The sequence below is a fragment of the Vipera ursinii genome, assembly GCF_947247035.1.
Source record: "Vipera ursinii genome assembly, chromosome: 3".
NCBI classification, from domain to species: Eukaryota; Metazoa; Chordata; class Lepidosauria; order Squamata; family Viperidae; genus Vipera; species Vipera ursinii.
The window spans coordinates 32,572,195-32,598,049 of record NC_139516.1 but is presented as its reverse complement, the minus strand read 5'-3'; the positions used below and the strand labels follow the sequence as shown (position 1 = coordinate 32,598,049).

At 37.5% G+C, this 25,855-nt stretch overlaps 1 protein-coding gene across 2 annotated transcripts in view; it reads left to right on the top strand.

Moving 5' to 3' along the window:
- Positions 1-13,317: 13,317 nt before the first annotated feature.
- Positions 13,318-25,855, top strand: part of MTCL2 (microtubule crosslinking factor 2) — a 55,171-nt gene continuing 42,633 nt past the window's right edge. Inside the window, exons 1-3 of one of the 2 annotated variants that reach the window (XM_083357617.1) lie at positions 13,318-13,614; positions 15,041-15,121; positions 18,885-19,109. In XM_083357617.1, the coding sequence (XP_083213743.1) occupies positions 18,912-19,109 (198 nt within the window). In that variant the 5' untranslated portion in view covers positions 13,318-13,614; positions 15,041-15,121; positions 18,885-18,911. The remainder of the gene's footprint in view (positions 13,615-15,040; positions 15,122-18,884; positions 19,110-25,855) is intronic. The other variant, XM_083357616.1, reaches the window with a different exon arrangement.

The window sequence follows — 25,855 nt, the reverse complement described above, 5'->3', positions numbered from 1 at the left end:
GGGATATGCTTACCACTGTTCATTACCCTCTTCTCTGGAACAGTGTTCCCCTGATATCACACAGGTGCTGATCCTGTTAGGCAATTAAGTGCTTGAGGAAGTCATTTTAGTCTCTCCTGATAAGGAAGGGTTCATGAATGTTCCTTAGTGCTGGATTTTTTTTATTCCAAAGTTATTTTATTACATTATTATATCACGTTATTGATTTTTAGTGCTATTACTATTTTGGAGGTAAGATTCTCAGAAGTAGATCTGATCAGAGTGTGATATAAGATTAGTACAATAAAAATAAATACAATATTTTGCATCTCATTTATTACAGTAGTTCTTACAATTCTAGAATAAAAATACAAATTAATTGGTGGATACCTGAAAACTCCTACTCATGATCCACATTAATATTGTACTTAAGTCAAACATGCAAGCTGAGGAAGACAGCAGAACTTAGTTTCCAACGTCATCTAATACAGGTGCTCCTCCAGGTATCCATGAATATCATTTATTTCTTCAGGGAGGATGAGGTGTGTTTTAGATGCAGCCTTCATCAAACAAGGTTGTGATGCCAGATGTCCTGGAGGCCTTCATGGCTGCACACACAAAGACTCCATTCTGCTAATGTGAATATGTGTGCATCTGTGTCAGATGAATAATATCATGGATGCTTTCTGTCTGTCTCTCCACCCTCTCTCACTTCCTCCCAATTCCGCTTCTAATAATCTTGTGGATATCTAAAAGAAGCTGCAGACAACTGAAATTGGCTAAGGAACATAGGAACAGTTGCTAAAGAAAAATGAAAAGTAACTCCTTGGGAGATTGACATAGAGGACTGAGAAGTCTAGTTTGATTGGCAAGAGAATTTTTAACATTTATTTAACAGAGTTGGAAGGGACCTTGAATGTCTTCTAGTACAGGGGTCCCTACCCCCAGTCCATGGACCAGTACTGGGCCGCGGCATGCCAGCAACTGGGCTGCACAAACAAGCAAAGCCCCATCTGCGGGATGCAGGCAGCACACAAAACCACGCACCCTCTGGTCCGCGGAAAAACCTCTCTCCATGGAACTGGTCCCTGGTGCCCAAAAGGTTGGCGACCTCTGTTCTAGTCCAACCCCATGCTCAGATAGATAGTTGTTCACTCTCTTTTTAAAAACTTCCAGTGTTGGAGCATTCACAACTTCTGGAGGCAGGTTTTCCCCCTGATTGATTGTTCTGTCAGGAAATTTTTTCTTTGTTTTCGGTTGCTTCTCTCCTTGATTAGTTTCCATCCACTGCTTCTTGTCCTGCTTTTAGGAAGCAATGGATGGAAACTAATCAAGGAGAGAACCTATTGGTATATTTGCCTATTGATATTTCTTGTCTGAGGCATTCCCACATTGAATCTTTGCTGTATCCTCCTTGGGTGTCCCCTTTCTAACTTGCTATATTCCTGAATATCCACAATCTGTACTCTAGTTTTGCAGTGTGCAAACATTTCCAGATATTATGTTCAGATAAATGTTGGTCCCTGCTTTGTCTGCAGGTAATCTGTACTGTGAGACAAAGACTGACTGTTAAAATTAAACTTATCTGCTCTCTAGAAAATACTGTTTGATAGTTTAAATATTATAGAACTGGCTTAGCATCTAACGCCATTTAATATCTGCTTTGTCTTGCTGCAAGCATTTCTGTGGCAAGGAAAAATAGGGGTATCTTAACTGGAGAACTACAGTGCTACAGGAAGTGACTGTGATGGGTATCAAGAGGCACTAGACTAGACTATAGCACAAATCTCTTTTGACTTACCCCTTGTAGGAATAGTTTTTATATCATGGATACCCACCATTTATTTTGAGACCTGCAGCTCAGGATTTTGAATGGCCAGCATTCAACATGAGATTGCAAAGATGTGGTACAAAGGCATTGCATATATTGGATCAGCACAGTTTGTCCTGGTTTTACAGGATGGTGAAGTTTTTAATTCAAAGCTGAAGACTGGTTTTGGGAATCCAAATAAAGCCAAATAAAGTAGTGAATTAAACCTCCCCTTCCCTTCTAAATAAAGGAAAATTGGCAAGAAGTCAAGATTTCATTTAGGCTGGCCTTTCTCAATATTCTGATAGAAAACGGCTGCAGAGATTCAAAGTTGTCATGGCAGTGTAACAACATTTCATGCTAATTAGAAATATACAAGGGCACTTATGTTACCTTTTTTTGGTCATGATCCAGCCAGAGTTAAGAGCAATTAAAAAACAGCACAGTCATTTACAAGTTTATGTAGAAGTAAATTCCAAGGAATTTGAAAGAGCTATTTTCTAGTGGTTACGTTTGTAATATATATATATATGTGTGCATATATACCTGTATATTGTACACATCACTTCACACATAAGTAAAAGTTAGTCCCAATGAGTTCAAGGTAATTTATTCCTGTGTAAGTAATAACAGTTTGTGTGGATTTGAGAGAGTTTAAAATGCAAATCTTGATTAATTCCATATTAAGCATTTTTTAATTCTCTTCCTAAACCTTGGTGATTCACCTTTGAATAAGAATAACTTTTTATCTGAGATTTGCCAGTTCTGCATTTGTAGTATTTGTTTACTGTAGTAGAAGCTGATTTAGCCTCCTACTGATGGAATCTTCCTATTTATCATAATGTTTTGCTCCATGGAGATTTTGGTGCTGTCATTAACAAACAGAATACGAAACACAAACTTTGCCCCAGGTGCTTTACTACATCAGAAAAGCATTATTTGTCACAGCTTAGTTTATCTGGGTATTAAAGAATGTTATTAAAATAAACTATACAAATGTACTAGAATATAAAAAATGAGAAAGAAAAAAAATCACTTCAGCTACTTTCACAATATAATTTACACAAAATATTAGAATGTTATTCCTTTCTATAGTAGTCTAGTTCAAGAAATCAGAACGGAGACTATTCAGGTTACTTTCAGCAAAGAGCAGGAAAGGAAGGACTTCAAGTATACTTGACCTAACAGTGTTGGTACTGAAAGCTGACTCCATTGTAGATTCTGTTTTGAGTTTTGTCAAAATAGAATTGACTTAACTATCCAGAATATTATACTCATCAGAATACAGATGTTACATTGGGATGCAGCATAGGAAGTGTATTCCTTCTCTAACTTTGAAAATCTTTGTTCACTGATGTTGCTATCTTCATTTGGTAGAACAGGTTTTCCAAATCATATGATTCATTTTTTAAATTCATGGTCTTTTCTTCGTGTTGGAAATCTGCTCAAGGATCCCCAAAAGTCATTTTCCAGGTTATTATACTATGCATTTATGTGATGTGTAGGAAATTTTCTTGATGCTTTGATAATAAATTGATGAATTCTATATTTTACTAATCAACTTTGCACAAAGTAGATGAAATTACACAAACCACATTACTGATTTAAATGTGTAGTTAAAATTGGAATGGTACATGAATTGGGGGGGAAAAAGCGTAATCCTCCGGTAAAATTGTGTGTTTTCCTCGAATCCAATTCATGGGAATAGTTCCTGACATTAGAAACTAAATTCCAGCTTGCCCACAAGAAGAGGGATAAGTAACATAGCCAATCCCCCAAGAAACCTGTGTCCTTTACCAGGATTATTTTCTGTCCTTTGTTTTGTGCTTTGGAAACATGGTTTGAATATCTGCCATAATGAAGACAATATGCTGCATCTTTCCTTTTAGCCTGAAACCATAGTGAACAGAAAGGCATCACATAGAAATTTAAAGAGTAAGTAAGCAAAAGAAACAATTTTCTTGGCTATATATATAAAAAGAGGGGGTTCCTGAGATTTGTTCATTTGCCATCTTCAAGGTGGAAAGGCTGCTGGAAGTGTATTTTCTTGCATTTAAAGGTCATCTCCCCAATAATGGTTTTGATAAATCACCTTGTCATAGCTGACTTATTATTTGAAGTGATGAAATATTTTTAAAGGCCAAGTAGTTTATATTTTTTCATGTAATTTTTAAAAATAATATCCAGTTTAGCTTATCTCCTTGATCTCCTTGATTCTTTGTTTGCATAAATATATTTCATATTTATATATTGCCACTTTGTGTAATGATTAAGGTGCTGGCCTAGAAATAATGAGGCTTTGAATTCTAGGCTTCTCTTAGGCATGAAACCTGCCTGGGTGACTTTGGGGCAGTCTCTCTCTCACAGGGTTGTTATTGTGGGGAAAATAGGAAGTAGGAGTATTCTTCATCTTGAGTTTTATGTATATATAAAGATGGGATTTTATGTTGTATGTAAACTCCCAGAGTCATTGAATAGGAAGGAAGGAGGGAGGAAGGAAGGAAGGAAGGAAGGAAGGAAGGAAGGAAGGAAGGAAGGAAGGAAAGATAAAAATCTGGTAATAGTAACATTACCTTTTCCCATAAATAATACTTCCCCTCCGATTTTAATCTCATCACAATCATGTGAGGTAAGTAGTTAATAGCATAAATGATTATTGGCTGAATATACAATGGGAAAATGGCTTAGCATGATTTGCAAACCAGCCCAACGTCTAGTTTAATCATTTCATGAATTTCATTGCTAGGTGAGGATTTGAATCTAGCTCTCCGGAGTGCCAATCCAACACAATTAACCAGATAATAATTTTTAGTGGAAGGAATACTGCTGGGTCACCCTTTGCTTCACCTCTCTTAACAAAATAATATGTTTCTGAATGTACTAGGAGGTTCACTGAATCTTGAATGTCATGCAATAAAACCTCTTGGTTTATCCTGTGGAACCACTTTTAAGCCATCATTCAAATATTTATAAGTTAAACTTTTATGGGAGATAAAGTGTTCATCCAAATAGCTTTTTTTTAAAGGGTTACAAAATGTTATCTCTTTGCCTTTTGTGAGATTAGGATATAAACCTAGTGGCTCCAATGACAATTGTTTTTCCTGGGCTAATAGATGGAAATAGGAAGTTTTTAATTGGGATTGCAATGAGAGAAAACAATAAAAAATGTTTTCTTTCTGATTTTTTTTGCCCAGTTTGCAGAATATGGGCAAAGAGGTATAAGCTATTCCATTAGGCTTGATTTGCAGCTTTTATGTACTTGAGGTTGCTGTGGGTTAAATAATTATATTTCCTCTGGGAAAATGCACCAATGTTAAGATACCCCTGTGGATTTGTTTGGTTTTATATTATTGATCCTAGGAGCACAGCATGCTTTGTGCAATTTCTGATTGAGCTTTGCATTTGAAATTCCTTTCCTCATCTTACTTTACTGGGGGGGGAACAGAGGGGGGAGCAAGTACATGTACTGCACTTTGCTTTCCCTTTTTGGCCTCTCTTCAGAGACCTACTAAACAAAGCTGACAGGAGAATAGTAGTATTGGGAGTTGTTATGCCTTTAAGAGAACAGCAGCGGCTGGCTGCCTTGTCATCACAGGGTGTGGGGAACAAGAGCTCTGAGTCTCTGCTCAGCAGAATGGAAAATGTGAGATGTGATACGGCAGCAGCTGCAGAGGGATGGGAAGACAAAGAATGGGCACTCGAATTCTATTTGAAAAAAGGGGCGGAGATAGCTGTAAGCCAATCATTTTTCAGAAAAGCAGATATACGCATAGATGGGATTCAGTTTGGCATTAGCCCAGGAGTAGACTGCTCATGTTTATAGTCAGGCTGTTCCTTCTTACTGTCATCCACCCTCTCCTTCTGCATGAACAATGACTATCCTGGCCCTTTTACCTAGTCCTCCTCTTCCCAGAAAAACAAAACAAAACAAGAGCTTGGGTATAAGTCTCCTTTGTTTTTCTCTTTTCCACAAGTATGGAACGGATAATACAGGAAAAGAAATGTGTTATCTGTAAATGCTGTGTTTTTTACACGTAGCTCCATAAAGTCTATGACACTTGATATATGGCATGTATCCTCAGTTTTAAATTTACATTTGTAGCTTTCTCTCCCTCTTTATTTAACAATATCATAATGGCAATTGAACATGGCCTTTACAGAAATACAGTTTCTGTAACTAGTTTAGTCTGGAAAGCTGGGCATAAAAGCTTGCATTATATATAAACTAAGAGTTGCAAGTTAAGAGATAACAATGCATCTCTGTGCAGAAAAGTGATGATTAATGATACAGCATAATAGTAAACAATGTGACATTTGATTTATGCAGAAAATAATATGTGATTTATATATGTTACCTTGTAATGTGCAATGATCATGATAATGTAGCTGGTAATTTCTTTCAATTTTGAATCAACATATTTGCTTTTGCATGGCTTCAAAACTCCTAATTTTTGATTGTTAATTAATAGAGGAATTTATAAATTGCTGGATGCTATTTTTTCATTTCCCCTCTCCAGTTCATCATTACTTATGAGTTGTTGGTGGGTGAATGTGCAAAAGGAAGATGCAAGAAATGTGCTGTGCACATAAAATGCAATGTGTTTCAGTGCATTTTAGAAAATCGATAGTGGATTTCTTGAATTGTAATGTTAAATGAAGATGTTGCACTAGTGGTGCGCATTAATTGTAGTTGATATCAAACAATACAAGGATTTTCCAAAGACATCGTTTAGAAATGCTTTTCTAATTCTAGAAGGTTTAGTCTCAAGATGGAGCTGCTTTTGAATGTGGAAATATGTGTAGATGCTGTAATCATACATTGTTCTCTCAGTCAGAGAGCACAAAGCCATCACTTCATTGAATATACCTATGGCATGATTTGGATGTTCCTATCTATAGTCAGAGCTGCATTCACATCATATGTTAACTCGTGTTTATTTTTTAATTGTAAACCACTTTTAGTGTTTTTAATTAAGGAGTGATATACAAATACTTTAAATAAATGTTGGGGTTTCCACAGCATGTTACACCATAGTGGGCTGTGTATATGTAAGGTTAATTGTGGTTCAGGATGTTGTAGAAACATAGCCTGTATCTTAATGTAGTACAGGTAATCCTTGATTTGTGACCATAATGGAGGCTAAAATTTCCATCATGATGGTCATAAGTCAAGGCACCCACAATGGTTTTTGTGACAAGTGTTAAGTGAACACTGTGGTTATTAAGTGAGTCAATGCATCCCTGTAGGATGTTTTTTTTGCCAGAAAACAGATGAAAAGGTCAGTTTCCAGCAAAAAAATCATAAATAACATCACACAACTGCAGAACATTGCAACTGGCTTTAAAGGCAGCTAGTTGCCAAGCACCTGAACTGGGGTCATGTGACCATGGGGGACAGTGCTGCTATTGGAACTCTAGCATTGGGTCATAAGTACCTTTTGAGGGGGGGTGTCTATGTTTAGTTTAGTTTAGTTTTATTGAATTTTTATACCGCCCTTCTCCCGAAGGACTCAGGGCGGTGAACAGGGCATATAAATAGAAATACAAAAGTTAAAAAAGGATTAAATTATTGCCCGAATTAAAACAATCAAAATATAAAAACATTAAAACCCTGACATTCCCCCATCAGTCCAGGCCAGCTTGTTCAAATAGATGGGTCTTTAACCCGCGCCGGAAGGAGCGAAGATCCGGTGCCATCCGGAGCTCAACCGGCAGTTGGTTCCATAAAGCCGGGGCGCCCACAGAGAAGGCCCTCCCCCTGGGGGCCACCAGCCGGCATTCTCTGACCGGAGGCACCCTGAGGAGGCCCTCTCTGTAGGAACGCACAGGGCGGAGGGGAGTCGACGCCGGCAGCAGGTGGTCCCCGAGGTATTCCGGACCCATGCCATGTAAGGACTTAAAAACCATCACCAAGACCTTGAACCTCACCCAGAAGACAACTGGTAACCAATGCAGCTCGTGGAGCAAAGGTGTAACATGGGAGTACCGGGAAACTCCCAAGACAACTCTCGCGGCCGCATTCTGTACCAGTTGGAGCCTCCGAGTGGTTTTCAAGGGAAGCCCCATGTAAAGAGCATTGCAGTAGTCCAGACACAGGGCATCCCGGTCCAGATAGGGCCGCAACTGACGCACCAGGCGAACCTGAGCGAAAGCCCCCCTAGTCACGGCTACTATGTGGTCTTCTAGAGTAAGCCGAGAATCTAGGAGGACTCCCAACTTGCGAGCCCTATCCACGGGGGGTAAAAACTCACCCCCCCATAGAAAGAGATGGAACATTTTGAATGTCCCAGGATGCCGGAATGTACAGCCACTCAGTCTTGTCAGGGTTGAGCTGAAGTCTGTTCCTCCCCATCCATGTAAATTTTGTAAGCAACCAGTCCTTAGGCAAAGACTACCAGTAAGCCAGGTTATTACTGAAGATTATGTTTGCCTTCTGAGTACATGGTAGTTTTACTTTTTCATAGTTTCTTGCGATGTCCAAGATGGGAAACTATGGTTATTGGTATGCCAATTGGAGCTACACCTTGGAGCTAAATCAACTTTATGAGGCTGGCTTGTTTGGGTCAACTTGATAGCCACAGTTTTCAGTTGTAATTAATCCGTAGCAGGCTAAAAAGTGAGGAAGGAATACAAAAATACTTTTGTACCAGGCTTAGTGAAAATAGTAATAAAGTTTGTGGGATTATGGATATCATAAGCTCTCTCTTTCTCTCCCCCCCACACAAACATTTTCATGCTTTTCATTTTCTTCTTATCTAACCTTGGAGAGAATGGGAGATACCTTTATTGTATTTGAGAAATGCACAAGTTTTATTTTTCCCCAAAATTTCTTTTAGTGTTCTCATTCTTCAATCCTTAGTTCTATGCTCAAATTTTAGATAATTTCTTATTTAGGGTTGATTAAGTGCTACTCTATTTTATTTCTAGTTTACACAAATGCATACACGTGAATAGTATAGTAGAATAATATTGTGAATGGACAATAATGATTGTGTTATTTTTAAGTAACAAGGACTGTTAACCTTCTTACAAATTATAGTTAAGGACAGAGTGTAGCAGCATCAGTGGGAGAGATCCAGATGTTTACAGATTGAACTGCTCATTGTAAAAGTAGCATGCAAAGAAAGCTCTTGGTTATGAATACTAGTTGGTGATGGTACTTAAGTGATTTTTTATACAAGAATACTGTAGTGTAGATATTACAAATGTATTTTCTATTTGCAAAATGTTGGAGGGCTAACATGAACTCTAGTCTCATAATTAGCTGATCTAAAAGCTTAAGCATGGTCTACAGGTGATTGGTAACACATTTTCTAAAGTCTGATGTTTTATTGTTCTATGCTATATCACTTCCTTCTGGAGAGCAATTTTACGCAAACAGACACGCTATCCCATGATTAGTTAAAAAACGTTTTGGTTCTTTGCTTACCTTGCATATTTTTATATTATGTATTATGTTTTCTCAAACTATCTTGATATTTATGTGAACATATTAAATTAACCTCTGTCTTTTACTGGATAGCCAAGACAAGCTGCATTCTAGAGAATTCACATTATTGGCCTTTCTTGATGTCCACTTAAAATAGTTATAGAGCAAAATGCTAAGGCTGAATGAAAAATCTTTTGTCAGGGTCCAGTCCAAGCTGGGAATAAACAAAATGGAGACTGCTTTAGAAAAAAAGGTTGTAGTTTATTGAAGAGCTGAGCCAGACAGAAAGGTGGCTCTGGGGAAGCTGACCACATGTAACTGGGAGTGGTGGGTTTTTATACTTTCTTGGGCTTTTGAGGTTGTTTTCTGTTCCTGTGGCATGAACTTTGACCTGAGCTTTTGAGTGTGTCCTTTTTGGTATTGGTGGGTTAATTCTTTTATGTCCCAAAGGTCATATCCTGCTTCTCTGGGGCTGTGGCTGATGGCATACTTGCTATGTTGGATTTCTTGGGTGAGGGGTTGCTGGTTCTAATTCTGTCACTTAGCTATTGTTAGCTGTCAGTTTTGATTCAGGGGATTTCAAAATATTTTGTCTTGTTATGGGCTTCTGCTTGGTAGTATTTACTCATAAATGGGGCCCGAAAAATTCATAAGGGGATTTAAGTCATCAATAAATATGGTTATTTATTCTTACTTATTATTATTGTCCTTTCCCTAATCAGACAAATCAATTGTTGTTTATTGTAAACTACACAGAAATGTTGGCTCTTGGGCTGTTAAAAAAAAAGAATGAATAAAGTTGTCTATTTGTGAAGTAGGAATAGTCAACTTGACCTAGAGTTTCTGAGAGCTCTGCACTCATCAAGATATCCCTGCTGTGGTTTCTTTCTAAATCTTTTCTTATTTTATCCTGGTAAATTATAGCAATGTTTCTTCTGGTAGCCTGTGGTTTGGAGTTAATTGAAAGCTGCTGCTGATGTTCTCTTTAATCTGTAAGGAAATGTTCCCTTGTCATTTCTTGAAGTCTTTTTCTCTTTTACAGCAAGAGATCATAAATATGCAACTTGAGCTATTACTGACAAGGTTAGATTCATATAATATTACATTTTACCTGTTTTTCAGTTTGAAGCCTTATAACAGCCTTTTTCTTCTTTTCTCTAGTTTTGTTGAAGTATATTTCCAATGACAGAAATGTAACACAGGCAGTTTGGCATCAGGAAAGTATTTTCAGATTAAACAGAATAGTATGTATGTATGTATGTATGTATGTATTTAATTAATTAATTAATTTATTTATTTATTAATTTATTAATTTAATTTATATACCACCCTTCTCCCAGGGGACTCAGGGCGGTGAACAGGGCAATACATAAAAACTAGATACAAAAATTAAAATTATTAAAACATGATTAAACAATGCCCATAAAATTAATACAAATTTAAAATTAAAGTTCATTTATAAAAATCCCACCCCGCCCCATCAGGCCAGGCCAGCTTGTTTAAAGAGATGGGTTTTAAGATCGCGCCGGAAGGAGCGGAGATCGGGCGCCATCCGGAGCTCAACCGGAAGATGGTTCCATAAATCCGGTGCACCCACAGAGAACGCCCTCCCCCTGGGGGCCACCAGTCGGCATTCTTTGACCGGTGGCACCCTGAGGAGGCCCTCTCTGTGGGAGTGTACTGGGCAGAGGGAAGTTGACGCCGGCTGCAGGTGCTCCCCAAGGTATTCCGGACCCATGCCATGAAGGGCTTTGTAGGTCATTACCAACACCTTGAACCTCACCCGGAAGACAACGCACTAGAGAAAGGATAGTCTTCTCCTGCATTAGTACTTGTGAAGACTGTAACATGAAATCCATGTAGCATGTATAGACATCTATGAGAGACACATTTATTTGCTGATACAGTACAAGTTGAATCAAGTGGCTCTGAATTTTGTTTGGATATTATTTGGAGTTCATTGAATCCGTGCATTATTGATTAGCTACACAATGACTAAGGAAACCACTGGGCCTGCCGTATTATATTCAGATACCTATGATTAATTCCTCTCTATGGAAGTCATTGACTTTTGCATTTCAAGGTTTAAAGAGGAATCAATTTTGGAGATGAATGCATAACCAGTGATAATAGTCATTTGTTGACAGTCATATCTTTGTGGAGAGCCAGTTTGGGGTAGTGGTTAAAGCATCAGGATGGAAACCAAGAGACCATCAGTTCTAGTCCCACTTTAGGCGCAAAGCCAGTTGGGTGCCTTGGGCCAGTCACTTTCTCTCAGTCCTAGGAAGGAGGCAATGGCAAATCACTTCTCAAATCCACTTTGCCAAGAAAACTACATGAGAACTGGACATGATTGAATGGAAGAAAAAACATATCCAATATTAAAATATTTTGCTTCATTCTGTATTACTAAATCAAATGTTAACTGTTCTTCTTTAATTGCGATCTTTAGTTCCTTCTGGATCCTCTAGTCTAGTGTCTAATCTTCAAAGTTTCATTTTATCATGTTATTTTTTTTGAAGAGAATTAAAAACAAAAGCATTTTCCGATAGGAATGATTCTTAAGATTAATTCCAAAATCTTATTTTGAATCAATCGGGTTGCTTAGTCCATTTGTAACTTTCCAAAATTAAAATTCTATTCACCCTTTGGCTGATTAATCAAAAATATTTTTAAAGTCCTTAAAGTTATTTAAAATTTCTTTCCTGTTGATTTAGTAGTATACTGAATGTTGGGGTGGTAATGATTAGCCATTGATAGGTTCCTCTTTTGGAAGCAGGTAGATTACTGTTGTTTCGTTTTAACTGCTCAACAGAGTTTTGAGTAGATGTACTTATTTTAATCTTATAAGATTTGCACAATTTGTCCTAATCATATCACACTGCTCTGTGCACTAATGATTCATGTGTGGAGATGGTTACAAGCATCAAATTCCTGGGTGTGCATTTAACAAGTAGGCTGGCTTGGTCACTCAACAGCGAGACACTGGTGAAGCGGGCACAGCAGCGTCTGCATTTTATGCGTCATATGAGAAAAGCACATTTTCCTTCCCCTATCCATACCACTTTCTACAGAGGGACGATCAAGAGCATCCTATCATACAGCATCACAGTCTGGTTTGGAAGCATCCCTGTTTTAGACAGGAAGGCGGCACAGAGAGTGGTGAGGATAGCTGAAAAGATTATTGCCAGTTCCCTCCCTTCCATCCAGGACATAGCATATAAGTGTTGCTTGAGCAGGATCTGCAAGATTGGGACACTACACATCCTCTTCATGACCTGTTTTCCTTGTTACCTTCTGGGACGAGGCTTCATGGTATCCAAAGCAGAACATCCAGATCCAGTCACAGTTTTGTTCCATACAGTTTAACCTTGCGAACTCTAAAGCTTCTTCCTTTATGTATTCAAGATGGACAGTGATTAATATTTATATGTTACATATGTAAGGGTGTAGGTCGTTACATATGTTGTATATAGTATGTTTAAATGTGTGTTATGTATGTGTACACTTTGAGAGCAAGCAACTAAATTTCATTTTTAATGTGTGCCATTGTGCCCACAGTAAAAAATGATAATAAATGCCTATCTATCTATCTATCTATCTATCTATCTATCTATCTATCTATCTATCTATCTATCTATCTATCTATCGCTTACACTAACATATCTAATGCAAATGCAAATTTATTATGTCCTTTTATTTATCCCAAAATTTGAACCATTCATGTATAATAAGTACAGAAATCCATATATTAGAATTATACAATTCAAGCTGATCCCATAGTCAGTTTTGAATTTGGCCTCCTATTGACCTCTTGGCAACATGCCAGAACAAAGCAGCCTTGCCTAGAAAGGCCACAGAAATTTCTGCATGGGCCTGTTATAAACAGCTGTTTGAAATTACAAGAACCAAATGGATACTGCCTTGTTAGTTGCAGAATGTATTACATAACCTATAGGCATATTCTCATAAATGAGTTTTGGCAAAGCTAATCTGCATATTTATTAAAGAAAAAATGGCATTTTTTAAAAGTGGCTATCTAGAAGCTGCTAATAACTACTCAGCAATAGGTGGATACAGCACATTCCTTCACCTTATGTGAATAAAAACTATTGTATGTTAAGCATAAGATAGGTGAAATTGAATTAACCTGATGGGATAAAAAATGTGATTCTGAAATATAACTTAACACAAACTTTGAATTGTGAAGTAGTGATAGAAGAGAATATTGCCATTTAAATCTTTTATTAATTTATCAAAATATAAAATACAAAAATACAAAGAAAAATGAAGCTAATGGGAAAACAGGAGGAAAAGAGGAAGAGAAAAATGTGTAGGGTAAAGCGGAAAAGAAGAAAGCATTGACTTCCGACTGCTTTTGGCACAGTAGAATAAGGTAACAACATAAACCTCACTTTTTTTTACTTTTATATACTAATATATCCTAGCTTTTATGTAATAATATAACTTTCTAACAACAAACCTATCTAGTCACAAAACCAAAAATCAAAGTTTCATTCTTTTCTACCTCAAGCACAAAGTCCAAAAGTGGTTTCCAAGTAGAACCAAAATTAATTGTCTTCTTTTCTTTAATCAAAGCAGTCAATTTAGCCATCTCTGCTAACTCCATCAGCTTTTGCAACCCATTTGTCCATTTTGGGAATCAAAATACTCTTCCATTTTTGTGCATACAGTAGAGTATTCTTGCTGCTGCCAGCGTATATAACTTCAAAATTTCATTTTTTTTCCAAGTTCTTTGTCCATTAAGCCTAAAAGAAACGTCTCTAGTATTATCTTTATATTCACTCTGAGAATATTCTGTTTTAAGATGTGAATCCTACTCCAGTATTTCTTTTGTCCACTATAAATGGTAAAAAGTTCCTTCTTTAATTTACATTTCTAACATTAATTTGAGGTACCTTTATAATGTTCTTGACAATTTGGTGATAGATACCAACGGTACATCATTTTATAAAAAGTTTCTTTTAAATTATAATTTAATGTAAATTTTAAACCTTTGTTGAAGCCATTTCCCATTGTTCAAGCATTATATTATATCCAAAGTTCTTTGCCCATTGAACCATACAACGTTTTGCATACTCATTCTCCCAATTCAATTTCAATAGCAGTTTATAAACTTTAGCAATAATATGTTCATCATTACCAGACAACAGGATTTCCATTCATTTTTTACAAAATCAAATCCATAGCTTTTGTTATCTAATTTAAATCTTTCAATTGTAAATATGTAAACCAATGGCAAATACATCCTTCTGATTCCAACTCCTCTTTAGATAGAGTCACCAAAATTGAAACATATTTTTTGACCATAAGTCCACCAGTCTGGGTTCGCCACCATTTCTTTTCTTAAAAAAGCTTCCTGGGGCAACACCTAAAGGATCATTTTCGTAGCTCAGGGTTGATTGTTTTCTTGCAGATGTTTCATTACCAAACTAGGAAACATCATCAGTGCTAGAAGGAAGTGAGGTTTGCTGTCATTTTATATATACACCAACAATCAAGAAGTAAGGGAGGGAGGGGTTGGGGAGGGTGAAGAGGGTGGGAGGGGAGGGGGTTGGGAGGGGTTTTGTTTTGCTAAAGATAAAATGTATTGTAAAACTTTTAAATAAAAAAAAGAAGTAAGCAATACCCCAATCGAGGAACTACCAGACAAACAAGGTAACAGGAAATAACAGCCTAATCAAGGAACCACCAAGACCATCCTACCAACACAGAGCAAGCCACTAGTGTATAAAATGGCAGGCAAACATAATGATGATGGCTGCTGCACACGTTAATGTGTTAAATGTTGGATCCTGCAGGTACCACAAAGATTCCAAAAAAGTGATGCCAAGATAAACAAGATATTGCACAGTGGAATTTGGACATTTTCTGGTAGTAAGGTCTTTATTTAATTATTTACTTAATAACGCTTAGGTACAATTTTGTTGTATTGATTTCTACTTAAATGGCTTAGTGCTTAATAAAGGGCCATCCTTTTAGCCCTGTTGCCCTGGTTCTGGAGGGACTATTTGCCAGTGATTAGGGTAGTATCCTTCTGTGGCCAACTTGTTTCTGAGGCAGGCCGAAGCCAGATCCAGCCGGAAACTAATGTTTTCCAGTATAAAATGATGCAAGAGGAGAGATTTGGGCTCCTGCCTCTTAATTTCCTGAAAGCATCAGCAGCAGAAACTGCTGCTCCTGCCCTGATAAGAAAGCAGCAACTTGCCAGCCTCATTTTCGAATTATGGCCCAGGATTGCAGCAGGAGGAAAATGGGAGGAGAACACATGATTGGGGATGTGAGGAAAAGTGTTCTGTAATGCTGACAGATTGCTGCTACTTTTTTCTTCATGTATTAAAGCTACAGGCTATTAGAAACAAAATATTTTTCTCAATCTTAAATGGAAATAGCTCCAAAATATTGTTGCTTTCATAAGTGAGTGTGCAAAATCTACCTTTGCTCCATTCTTGGACATTGATTACATTTTCATATAGCACTAACCCAGATTTTAAACTCTAGATTGTTGAATAAACCAATATAGCTTGGTTTCCACATAATACTACAGAATATTATTTTATTTTAGATTCACTCATCACATCAAACAAAAAACAAACTATATTATGGCTGAATGCATGAACACTGAGATTTTTTTTTCTTGAATTGTGCAGGGAATATTTCTGCAAGAGAAACCAGAGCTATTCCTTTAAGAGATAGCGATCTAAGATTTTATGGTTTGAAAGGACACCTAAAAGCCAATGTCTTTTTAAAATGTAATTCTGTAATAGGAAGGAACAAAGCAATGCTTTCCCATTTTGAAGCACTTTAGTGATGCACAGTATTAATATGTGTGATGCATATTTTGCTTTCAAGTAAGAAGTGAGATTGATTAAAGAAAAGGCCCATTGTATTAAAGACCACAGTATATATTACATGAACAGCTGGAGTTGCTACAAAATCATAACAGCTGTTCAAAAAGAAGAATCTGACATTTGCTCACTGTCATAGATGTTTGTTCCTAACCATAATGATGAATGATAAGCAATCCCAAAACATCACAATATAAGTTCTGCCCTTTTGTTATTACACCCTCACATCATATGGGAGAATAGAAGAAGCATATTCTGTTTGTTTTGTGATGTTGTAACACATGTTTAACTTCAGCAGACCTCTGCATCAAATCAAAATTTCTGGTCATTATCTTTGATAATTTAAATTTGGAGATTTTGCATGCTTCCACTTGCATTAAACATTGTAAATCTGAACACTTAGTGCCATAGAGTTACAGTTGTTTCAAAAATTGTGCTAATGACTCATAAGGAAATTGAACAATTGTTCTCATGTCACTTTACTTCATTTTTAAAAGCCAGAAATCAATGTTTGATAAGCATAAACCAGTGCTGTGCTTTGTTCATGCTTTTGCACAAATTTATCCCATAAATTATGTAAACTGCTTCTGTTTGAGAAACTGTCTTTTGTTGTTTACATAAGATTGCAAGTTAGCACAAAATGATATGAAACAAGCAATACTTTCTGTAATTGCATTTTGACGGGATCTCCCAGAGAACTCATCATATTCTTTGAGATAATGCCTCATGTCATGATTGAATGTGACAGGCTGACTGGGAGGCTGGTTTGGAAAGCCCTTGATCCTTTGTTCACTTGCTCAATACACAGGCTATATCTGATGGATATTGCTCTGATTGGCTTCCTTCTGCAGATCATAAGCAGATAAACCATTAATCCAAAGAAATGGGAGGGTGTAATATGACTGCTCCCACCTTTCAAGGGCAAACGTACAAAAAATTAGCACATCTGTCAGAAGGAACAAGGAATGTAGCGAATCAATAGAGGAAATAGCTAGAAAAGTTCTGTCTTCTAGTTTTGCTGCCAGGAATAATAGACACTGGGATACCAGCAATAATGCTTGTATTACTAGCAACAGGCATCTGGACTGGAGAAAGCACAAACAAGAAGACTTTCATATTCTCCTGTGCGTTGTGGAATCACCTGTCTTGTGAATATATTTATTTTTTATTTTATTTTAATTCCATTTATATCCCGCCCTTCTCCGAAGACTCAGGGCGGCTTACAAGCTTAGCAGTAGCCTTCATTCTATGTATATGCCTGCTTATTAGGGCTTTCACACAACCCCCAAGCGGCATTATTACAAAGTCAGCTTAATTGCCCCCAACAATCTGGGTCCTCATTTTACCTACCTCGGAAGGATGGAAGGCTGAGTCAACCTTGAGCCTGGTGGGATGCGAACCTGCACTAATTGCAGGCAGCTGGTGTTACTTAAGGAGGCATTAGCCCACTGCTCCACCAAGGCTCTATATATGGTTTTCTGACACCAGTACAATGAAGACATTTTGGAATCTAATTTCAGTTTACAGTAACAAAGATTGGTACGTCCATTGTTAAGTGGCAGCACCTGTCTGATCTTGGTGATCCCAAAAGCTAAGCAGAATTATTGAGCCCCCCCGATTGGTGATGTCACTTTTTCCTTGGGGTGCCATCTGCCTAACCCTTTGCAAGTTTTACATACAGTACTGTAGTTTTATTTCCTTCTAATCTCCTAAGACTAATTGGTTGGATTGCCATTGGTAGGCTGCTCTCTTGTGCATGCTAGTTTCAGAGGCTTCCATTTGGGATTTCTCCTCTCCAACCCTGTCTTTTTTCTTTCATTAATTTTGCCTTTTGCCCAAATGTTATAGTTGGAGATCTGGAGTGTGAGCAATTTTTCTTAGCGCTTGTTTATCTACACTTTGCCTTTCTATACAAGTGACTGATGTTATATTGTTGGAGTTGTGGCACTCCGTGCCAGAATTACATCAATAATACCAATGTGCGCATGTAGCCATTTCCTTCCAGAGAAGAGAAACAGTTCTCTGAACTTCTTCATCTTTAACATGAATTATTCACAGGCAGAAACATATCAGATGTAGTTGAGAAAATCTGTTTTGATTTGATCTTTGCAAACTTCACTACAAAGGACTCACATGAACAAAAAATAGTACAAACAGTAAAGGATAAATATTATTATTTTTTAAATAATGCAACATAAGATTTTATTTTACACTAGTGGAATGGCATTTATATTCTTAACTATGCATAGTGTACACATTCTATTTTATCTGCAACTCTGAATATTTGAGAGGAAAAGGCTCTACAGTTAGTTTAAATGAAAGGATTGTGCAGTGCTTAAGAGTTCATTTCCAATGATGTTTAGAAGTATGCAGGAGTGCAAATTTAACACCTTAAGTTGTTGTGTTTTTCCTTGCTATAAAATATTGTAGAGAGACCTCACATGAAGATTGAAGTGCTACATACCTCTATTAATACTTAATGTACTACCGCAGAATAGATTTGTGGAGGTTGTTCTCTGGATTCCTCTTCTATCAAAACAGAGATTTTTCTACTGAACTGAGAAGGACCTTCAAAACAGAATATCATTATTATTGTTAATGCACCAACCTAAACTGGTTCTATTCCCCTGATCCATTTTAACATACAATAATCTGTATCAATAAATAATCAATAAATACATATAAATGCACTGTAGCTGTTTCATACACAGCTCACTCCCACTCCCCAATATTCCCAGGATGCAGGCTTGGTTACTTGTCTTATCCTTCCTTTGATCACGCTGTTTGTCTTCCCCAGGATGAGATTGAGGAACTACGTGCAGAGATGCTGGAGATGAGAGATGTCTACATGGAAGAAGATGTCTATCAGCTACAGGAGTTAAGGCAACAACTGGATCAAGCTAGTAAGACTTGTCGTATCTTACAGTATCGTTTGCGAAAAGCAGAGCGACGCAGCCTTCGTGTTGCACAGACTGGCCAAGTGGATGGAGAACTCATCCACAGCCTTGAACAAGATGTCAAGGTAAACCTGCATTTGCATTTTTTTTCTTCATTAGAATGGAGAAGTCAGTTGAATGAACCTGGGATATAAGAAGTTGCTTTCTCTTGTGTTAAACTATTGGTTTTGGAATATAAGGAATGGATTTGTACTATTTTTAGACCATTACCTGTTCAGTCTAGTATTTTGTTGGCATCTATCCAAGATCTTAGACCAAAGGCTTTCTCCCTTCAAATGCCTGAAATCCTTTGGTCTGATAGGTAAGTGGAATTGAAACAGAGTTCTTCTCTGTTCCAAAGTTGTTGGAACAGTATTGTTTTTTTTCTGAGCTACAGTAACTTCAATAAGGTGCTTAGAGTAAATTTAATTTCACATTTTGGAAAAAAGCGCTTCATGTGGAAATCTTGTTGATAAATTAATCTGGTGGTATATTGTCCTTAAAGCTCATTGGAGATGATTACTTGGAAAATTTGTTGTACTGCTGTAGTATTTTAGTCACTTCTCACAAGAAACCATGAGACTTGGCTTCCTTTGAATAAACATAGTTCACCTCATTCTCATAGAGCATGTATAAGATATACAGAGTGAGACTGGAGTCATAGTAAAATAAAATCAAGTCATTGGAAGTTTGAAATGCATTTGTGGAGTGGAATACCTTAAGTTTTGGCTTTTTAGTTTTGTGATATTCAATTGGACAATCTATGAGTTATGATGGAGGATCTGTATTTAAGCTGATTTTGCATTGCACATGATGCTGTCTGATACTGAAGGCAATGACTGTTTCTCTTTTTGAAAAAATAATCCACAATGGTTTTCATACAGTCTTGAATGGGCTATTCTGAAAATGCCTTGCAAGCCATTAAATTACATAACAGCACATTAATTTGATACTAGGTTTTCCCCACAAATATACTCAATTATAACTGGACTGTTTCTTCTCTCTCCAAATTCCTTTTCCTTGCTTATCATCTCTTCATTTCACAGTTTCTGTAGTCCTGGAGATAGATACACCAGGGAAAGGTTATTAAAACATGACTCCTTGTCAACTTCAATTAGAATCATGAAAACTAAGCAGCTGACCAAAGAGGCTGAGTCCCTCCTTTGAGCTGCTGGAGATCTTCATTCAGGGTGATTGTGCAGGCCAGCTGGATAGAACATATGTTGTTTGGTGTGGCATGTTTTGTTGAAGGGTATGAGACGGCAACATTCTCCAAGGGAGGAATGCTTTCTCTGTATTTGGTTAGTAGTCTTGCTCTTTTTCTGGCATCCTGGGTACAACTCATTTGCCTAATGTTATAGATATTCAACAGGTGATGGAAATATAAACTGCTGTGGTAGAAGAAATTAGTTCAGCATTCCCATGGTGGGTAGCATGATTGAAAGAGGAAAAAAAATAAGATAGACTAATTAAAGAAGCAACAAAGCTTGGAAGCTTTGGAAGCTCCTTGTTCAATGATTACAAACACAAGAATGTTGAGCTTCAGTCCTTTAGTGGTGAAATCTCTAAGTCATACCTTCTTCCCAAACAACACAGTTGCCTGTTGCACAAAGGAATAAGTCTGCTGCTAAGTAGCCCAGGCACCAAAAAATGACTTATCCTAGAAATGAAGCTTGCATCAATTTGCACTGGCCTGTACTGTGTGTGGAAGCCTAGACTGGATGTGCAAACTAGTAATCAGACTATTGTTTCTCAAACCTTGAATAATCTGGAACATAAACTAAGTCTCTGAAGAGAGAAAAATATTACAGGTTTTCAAATGTTTGTGCTGCCATGAATTTACATATGAATGCTAGTTATGGTTAAGACCTAGGAATCAGAATAACGGAGTTGTAAGGGACTTTGGATGTCTTCTAGTACAACCCCCTGCTCAAGCAGGAAATCCTATACCATTTCAGACAAATGGTTGTCCAAACTGTTCTTAAAAGCCTCCAGTGATGGAGCACCCATGACTTCTGAAGGCAAGCTGTTCCACTGGTTAACTGTTCTTACCATTAGGAAATTTCTTCTTAGTTCTAGGTTGCTTCTCTCCTTGATTAGTTTCCATCCATTGTTTCTTGTCTTGCCTTCTGGTTCTTTGGAAAATAGGTTGATCCCCTCTTCTTCATGGCAGCCCCTCAAATATTGGAACACTGCTATCATGTCACTCTAATCCGTCTTTTCACAAGACTAGACAATCCCAATTCCTGCAACCATTCTTCATATGTTTTAGCCTTTAGCCCCCTAATCTTCCTTGTTGCTAGTACAGCAGATAGTTTTAGACAAGTCATCATCTCCCAACTTTACCTCCTATTTATAATGTAAGATGATATTTCTGGCTTACAGTATCTTGTACTGAAAGGATATTTGTGAAAGTCTAACACTTTTGGCCCACCAGGATAAATGTAGGAAGTCTGCCCAAAGACTTCAGGCCATAGGTAATCCCCAAGAGGACTTGGGAACACTCTCTAAAGCCTCTCCAAAATTTGTCATTTCTGTCATAATGTGGTTTACTTGTTTCTGGCTTTATGTGTTGGGTCAACTTGGACACTTCGGTTGTAAACTATAGTTTATGTCCTAAGCAGCATTGTTCTTTATTCATTCATAGGTCAGTGCAGTGTGCTATTTTATCCTGTGTATATACTTTTCTGTAGTTTTAGTTCTTTGTAAACAGTGTGTATATGTTCATTGTATCATCACATCAGAATTAAAGTTTAATGTAGTATAGAATTTAGTTGTTATATTTGCTATATCCAGATAGCCTGCCATGCATTGTAAACTATGAGTACTGGATATGATGTGATTTTAAATGCATAGTAGTAATATTATAAAAAACCTGAAATTTATTTTATAATAACTTTAAATAATGCATTATTTTAATGTGTTTGCATGTTTAATGCTATTTAATGGATATTTATGGATATTTAATGTTTAATGTAATTTTAGTGTGAGAGATTTAAGAGTGTCAGAATTAAAAGGTAGAAACATCAGAAAAAATGTAGTTGATGTTTGAAATATGAATGTGTTAGTTCATTCTATACCCACTAAAAGTGATATAAAAGCAAATCATAATCTCATTTGTAATATATGTAACTGAGGTTTTTGAAAGTGCTAGAAATTTAGAGGTGTCAATTTTTTTATTAGCTACTAGTGATTACAGATTTTAGTATTTATGTAAGCCTGTTGGAATATCTTGCATTTGGAAACAACATCTAGGATTTGAAATGTGCTATTTTCTCCATAAAACCTTTTGTTTTGCCCATAATGGCCAATCCATGGAATGGTTCTTTTCAGAGTAGGGCATGGGTGGATAATGTCCTATGTTTGTCTGGCTGGAATTTTCCCCTCTTCTCTTTCCCTAGATCTTGTAACAGCTGCCTTCTGGTTGTCTCAGCTTTCACTGTCATCAAATGTTCTGCTTGAAGAAACAGGAAATAAGTGGAACAACCCCCGTCCTTTGATATTGCTAGAGTTTCATACTAAGCTGATTCTATGGAAATAGTTATCGTTTGATTTACCCCTCTACTGGCTCAATTTTCAGTTCTCATGATCAGGATGTGACTACGGAATTTGTACAAATAACTGCAGAGGGTGAAGTACAGGCCAATGTCTTCCCCACCAGCTGCAGAGCCACAGCAGGCTCTTTTTTCTCTGCAGGACCCTTTCTTCTTCCCACCTGTTATGGTGCAATAATCCTTCACTAATGTCTTCACTGGGAGATATTTGCTTTTAATCTGAGGACCTTATTCAAGACATTGCACTTTAAATACAGAGGACTTCTTCAACTCTGTGCTTGTACTATATGCATATTTCAAGTATACTATTTTCTTATTCTTCTTCTCCACCTTCTTTTAAGAAGGAGGCTCTGTGAGACACCCCATAGGGTTTAGGGGCTGACCTAGTAAAAATACTGGACTACCTTTCTAATTCCCTTGAAGTTGTCATTATGAAAACTTTTACAGCTCTACCTAATCAGAGAAAACTGACAAACTGAAAGTGGGTTTGCCACAAAGTCTGAGAGAGATAATCAGTTTTTAAATTTTACAAATTTCTCCTCTTGAGTGATGCCTTAGAAATAGTTCCTGAATCTATCACTATCAGATCTCGGCAATATGAATTCATGGAGACAGAATATAGTAGCCCAACAACTGTACAGGGCTCTACAAGGAAGCAGATTGTTTGGAGTACTGCAAATCAGCGATTAGGCTAGGATACAGCATAGAAACTGCATTGTTGAGTTTGTGGATGACTTTTGGAGTGAGTGAGATTGGGGAATGCAATCCTCTTGCTCCTTGCGGTCTAGTTCAGTGGTCCACAACCTTTGTGGCTTGGCAGCCCAGCTGGGGTTGGGGGAGAGAGGAACCAGGCTGCGTGAGCAGGTTGAGCTGCAAGTTGAGGTCCACATGAGCATGTGCACCAGCCCACTACTCATGCAAGTTGAGCTGCACATGTGCCCGCTGGCCCACCACTCAGATGGCCCCGTTGCGAATAGGCCATGCCCTGGTACTGGGCTATGGTCTGGGGATTGGAGACCCCTGTTCTAAATAGCCCTCCATTAAGTGTGTGTAATCCTGCTCTTTTGCAAGCTTCACTGGTGGCCAGTAGGTATCTGGTTGCAATTCAAGGTGCTGGTTATCACCTTTAAAGCCCTTCATGTAAATTACCTGGATAACTAAGGAACTGCTTGTCTCTAGCTGTTTCTGCCCATCTGGTTTGGTCCAGCAGAGTGGACGTGCTCTAGATCTCTCCAATTAAAGAATGTCATCTTCTGGGACCAATTAATTGTCTCTACATTATTGCAATTCTTGCCCTCTGGAATGTCACCCCTCCCCCCAAGTTTCATATGACATCCACCTGTATATGGTTCAGGAAATTAGTGAAGACTTAACTTGTTCTGCCAGGCCTTGGTGGGAACAGGTTGATCATGGAGTCCCCTTTTTTGTTTTGTTTTGCTTTTTGTACTTTGCTCTTTGATCTGTTGCATTTTTTCCTTTTAATAAGCTAGTTGCCCAGAGTTGGAAATCCCATAAATAAAATAATAATAAAAAGTACAAATAAATTATGGAATAAAACTGACAATCAGGTATACATTATCCATGCAGTGGATGCAATATCCATCATTAGTTTTAATCAGGTAAAATGGCAGGATTGCTATAATATTTGTCAGTTGTAATCCTACCAGTAGGAATGTATTACTGTCACTCCTAACAAAAATTGATATTGAACCTTATTACTCCAGTATTGAAGAAAACTACTCAATGTTTCTATAAATTAGCATTAAAATGAAGTAAATGCTTAATCTGATATAATCTGGTACTTGAAAAAGAAGAAAAATATGAACACTCCATTTAAAGGATGCATAGAAAGGATAAAAATAAAACAAAGACAATCCAAGCTCAGAAATAATTTTGGAAGTTGTACAGATAGATGGAGTGGGAACCAGGAGGAACAGACGGCAGCAGTCATTGCCATAGGGGAAAAAAAACCCCATCCCAGCTTTGGTTGGCAGCTTGGCTGATGCAACCAATGTGACTTATGGCCTCAGTGGCGTTTCCTAGGCTCCCTGCAGTGGTTTCCTGCTTTATTGGCAGTATTCTTCATTGAGACCAGGATCTAAGGATTTTGAGAATAAACTCTGAAATTTTGCCATCTGTTTCTTCTGCCTCTTGCTTTCACTAAAATTGTTTTTTGTGGAGAGGATAAAGTTAATTTCTTCTTTCTCAGTGAGGAAGGAGTGTCTTTTCTTTCCCTGCAAAGTGAAAAAATAACATCTATGCCCTTAATTATCAGAGAGTCTACGTTGTGATTATGTTATTGCTGAAGAATTCAAACACTAGCTATCTGCAGTGGCCAAAACACAATATGTGAGATGTGCCAAAAATGTTTGCGAACATTCAGCAGAGATTTACACACACTGTGCTGCTTCTTGGTGGGTGTGGAAGTCTATTATTTATTTTTATTTATTATATTTATATCCCATCTTTTCTCCAAGAGCTCGGGGCATGGGAATGTCTTTTCGTTTTACTCCTATAATGAGAGAAAGGTAAGCTGGGTTGAAAGTAAGAGACTGGCCTAAAGTTATCGAGTGAATTTGGCTAAGGGTGAATTTGAACTTGAATCTCTTTAGTTTTAATTCAGCTTCTTGACTACAACACCAAGCTGCCTCAGGGATATCTAGAGAATTAAGGGGATGACCTCTACTGAGACATCCTATAATTCCTTAGATGAAGGAATTAACTCTACCATACTATCGTTCTCACATTTTAGGGTCAGGAAAATTAAATGGACAGAGGTTCTGTTGTTGATCAGCAGATTCAAATTAGTATACTTCCCCCCCTTTTAGCATTAGCATTAGGATGACTTTTTTCACTTAATGTAATATACCAAGAGTAGGAAAGTGGTATCATTAACATACACATTAGCATTCATCCAGTTCCCTTAGTTCCATAATCTGCCCTTGGTCAGATCCTTCTTCCTTACTCCTGGGCAGTGCTTTTTTTGTAAAAGAAAAAGGTGCCGGAACTCACACATGTCATACAACCCGCCTTGCCTGTCCTACAAGGTTCCATCCAAAAAAGGTGCCGGAAGTCCATTCTGAGCATTCTATGAGAAAAAAAGCCCTGCTCCTGGGGCATTTAAGGAGTTGTTTTTGCAGGCAAGTACCGTGTTTCCCTGAAAGTAAGACCTACCCCAAAAATAAGCCCTAGCTTGATTTTTGGGGATGGGCCTAATATAAGCCCTACCCAAAAATAAGCTCAATTTTGGGGTGAGATGCATGGGTAAAAATCAAGCT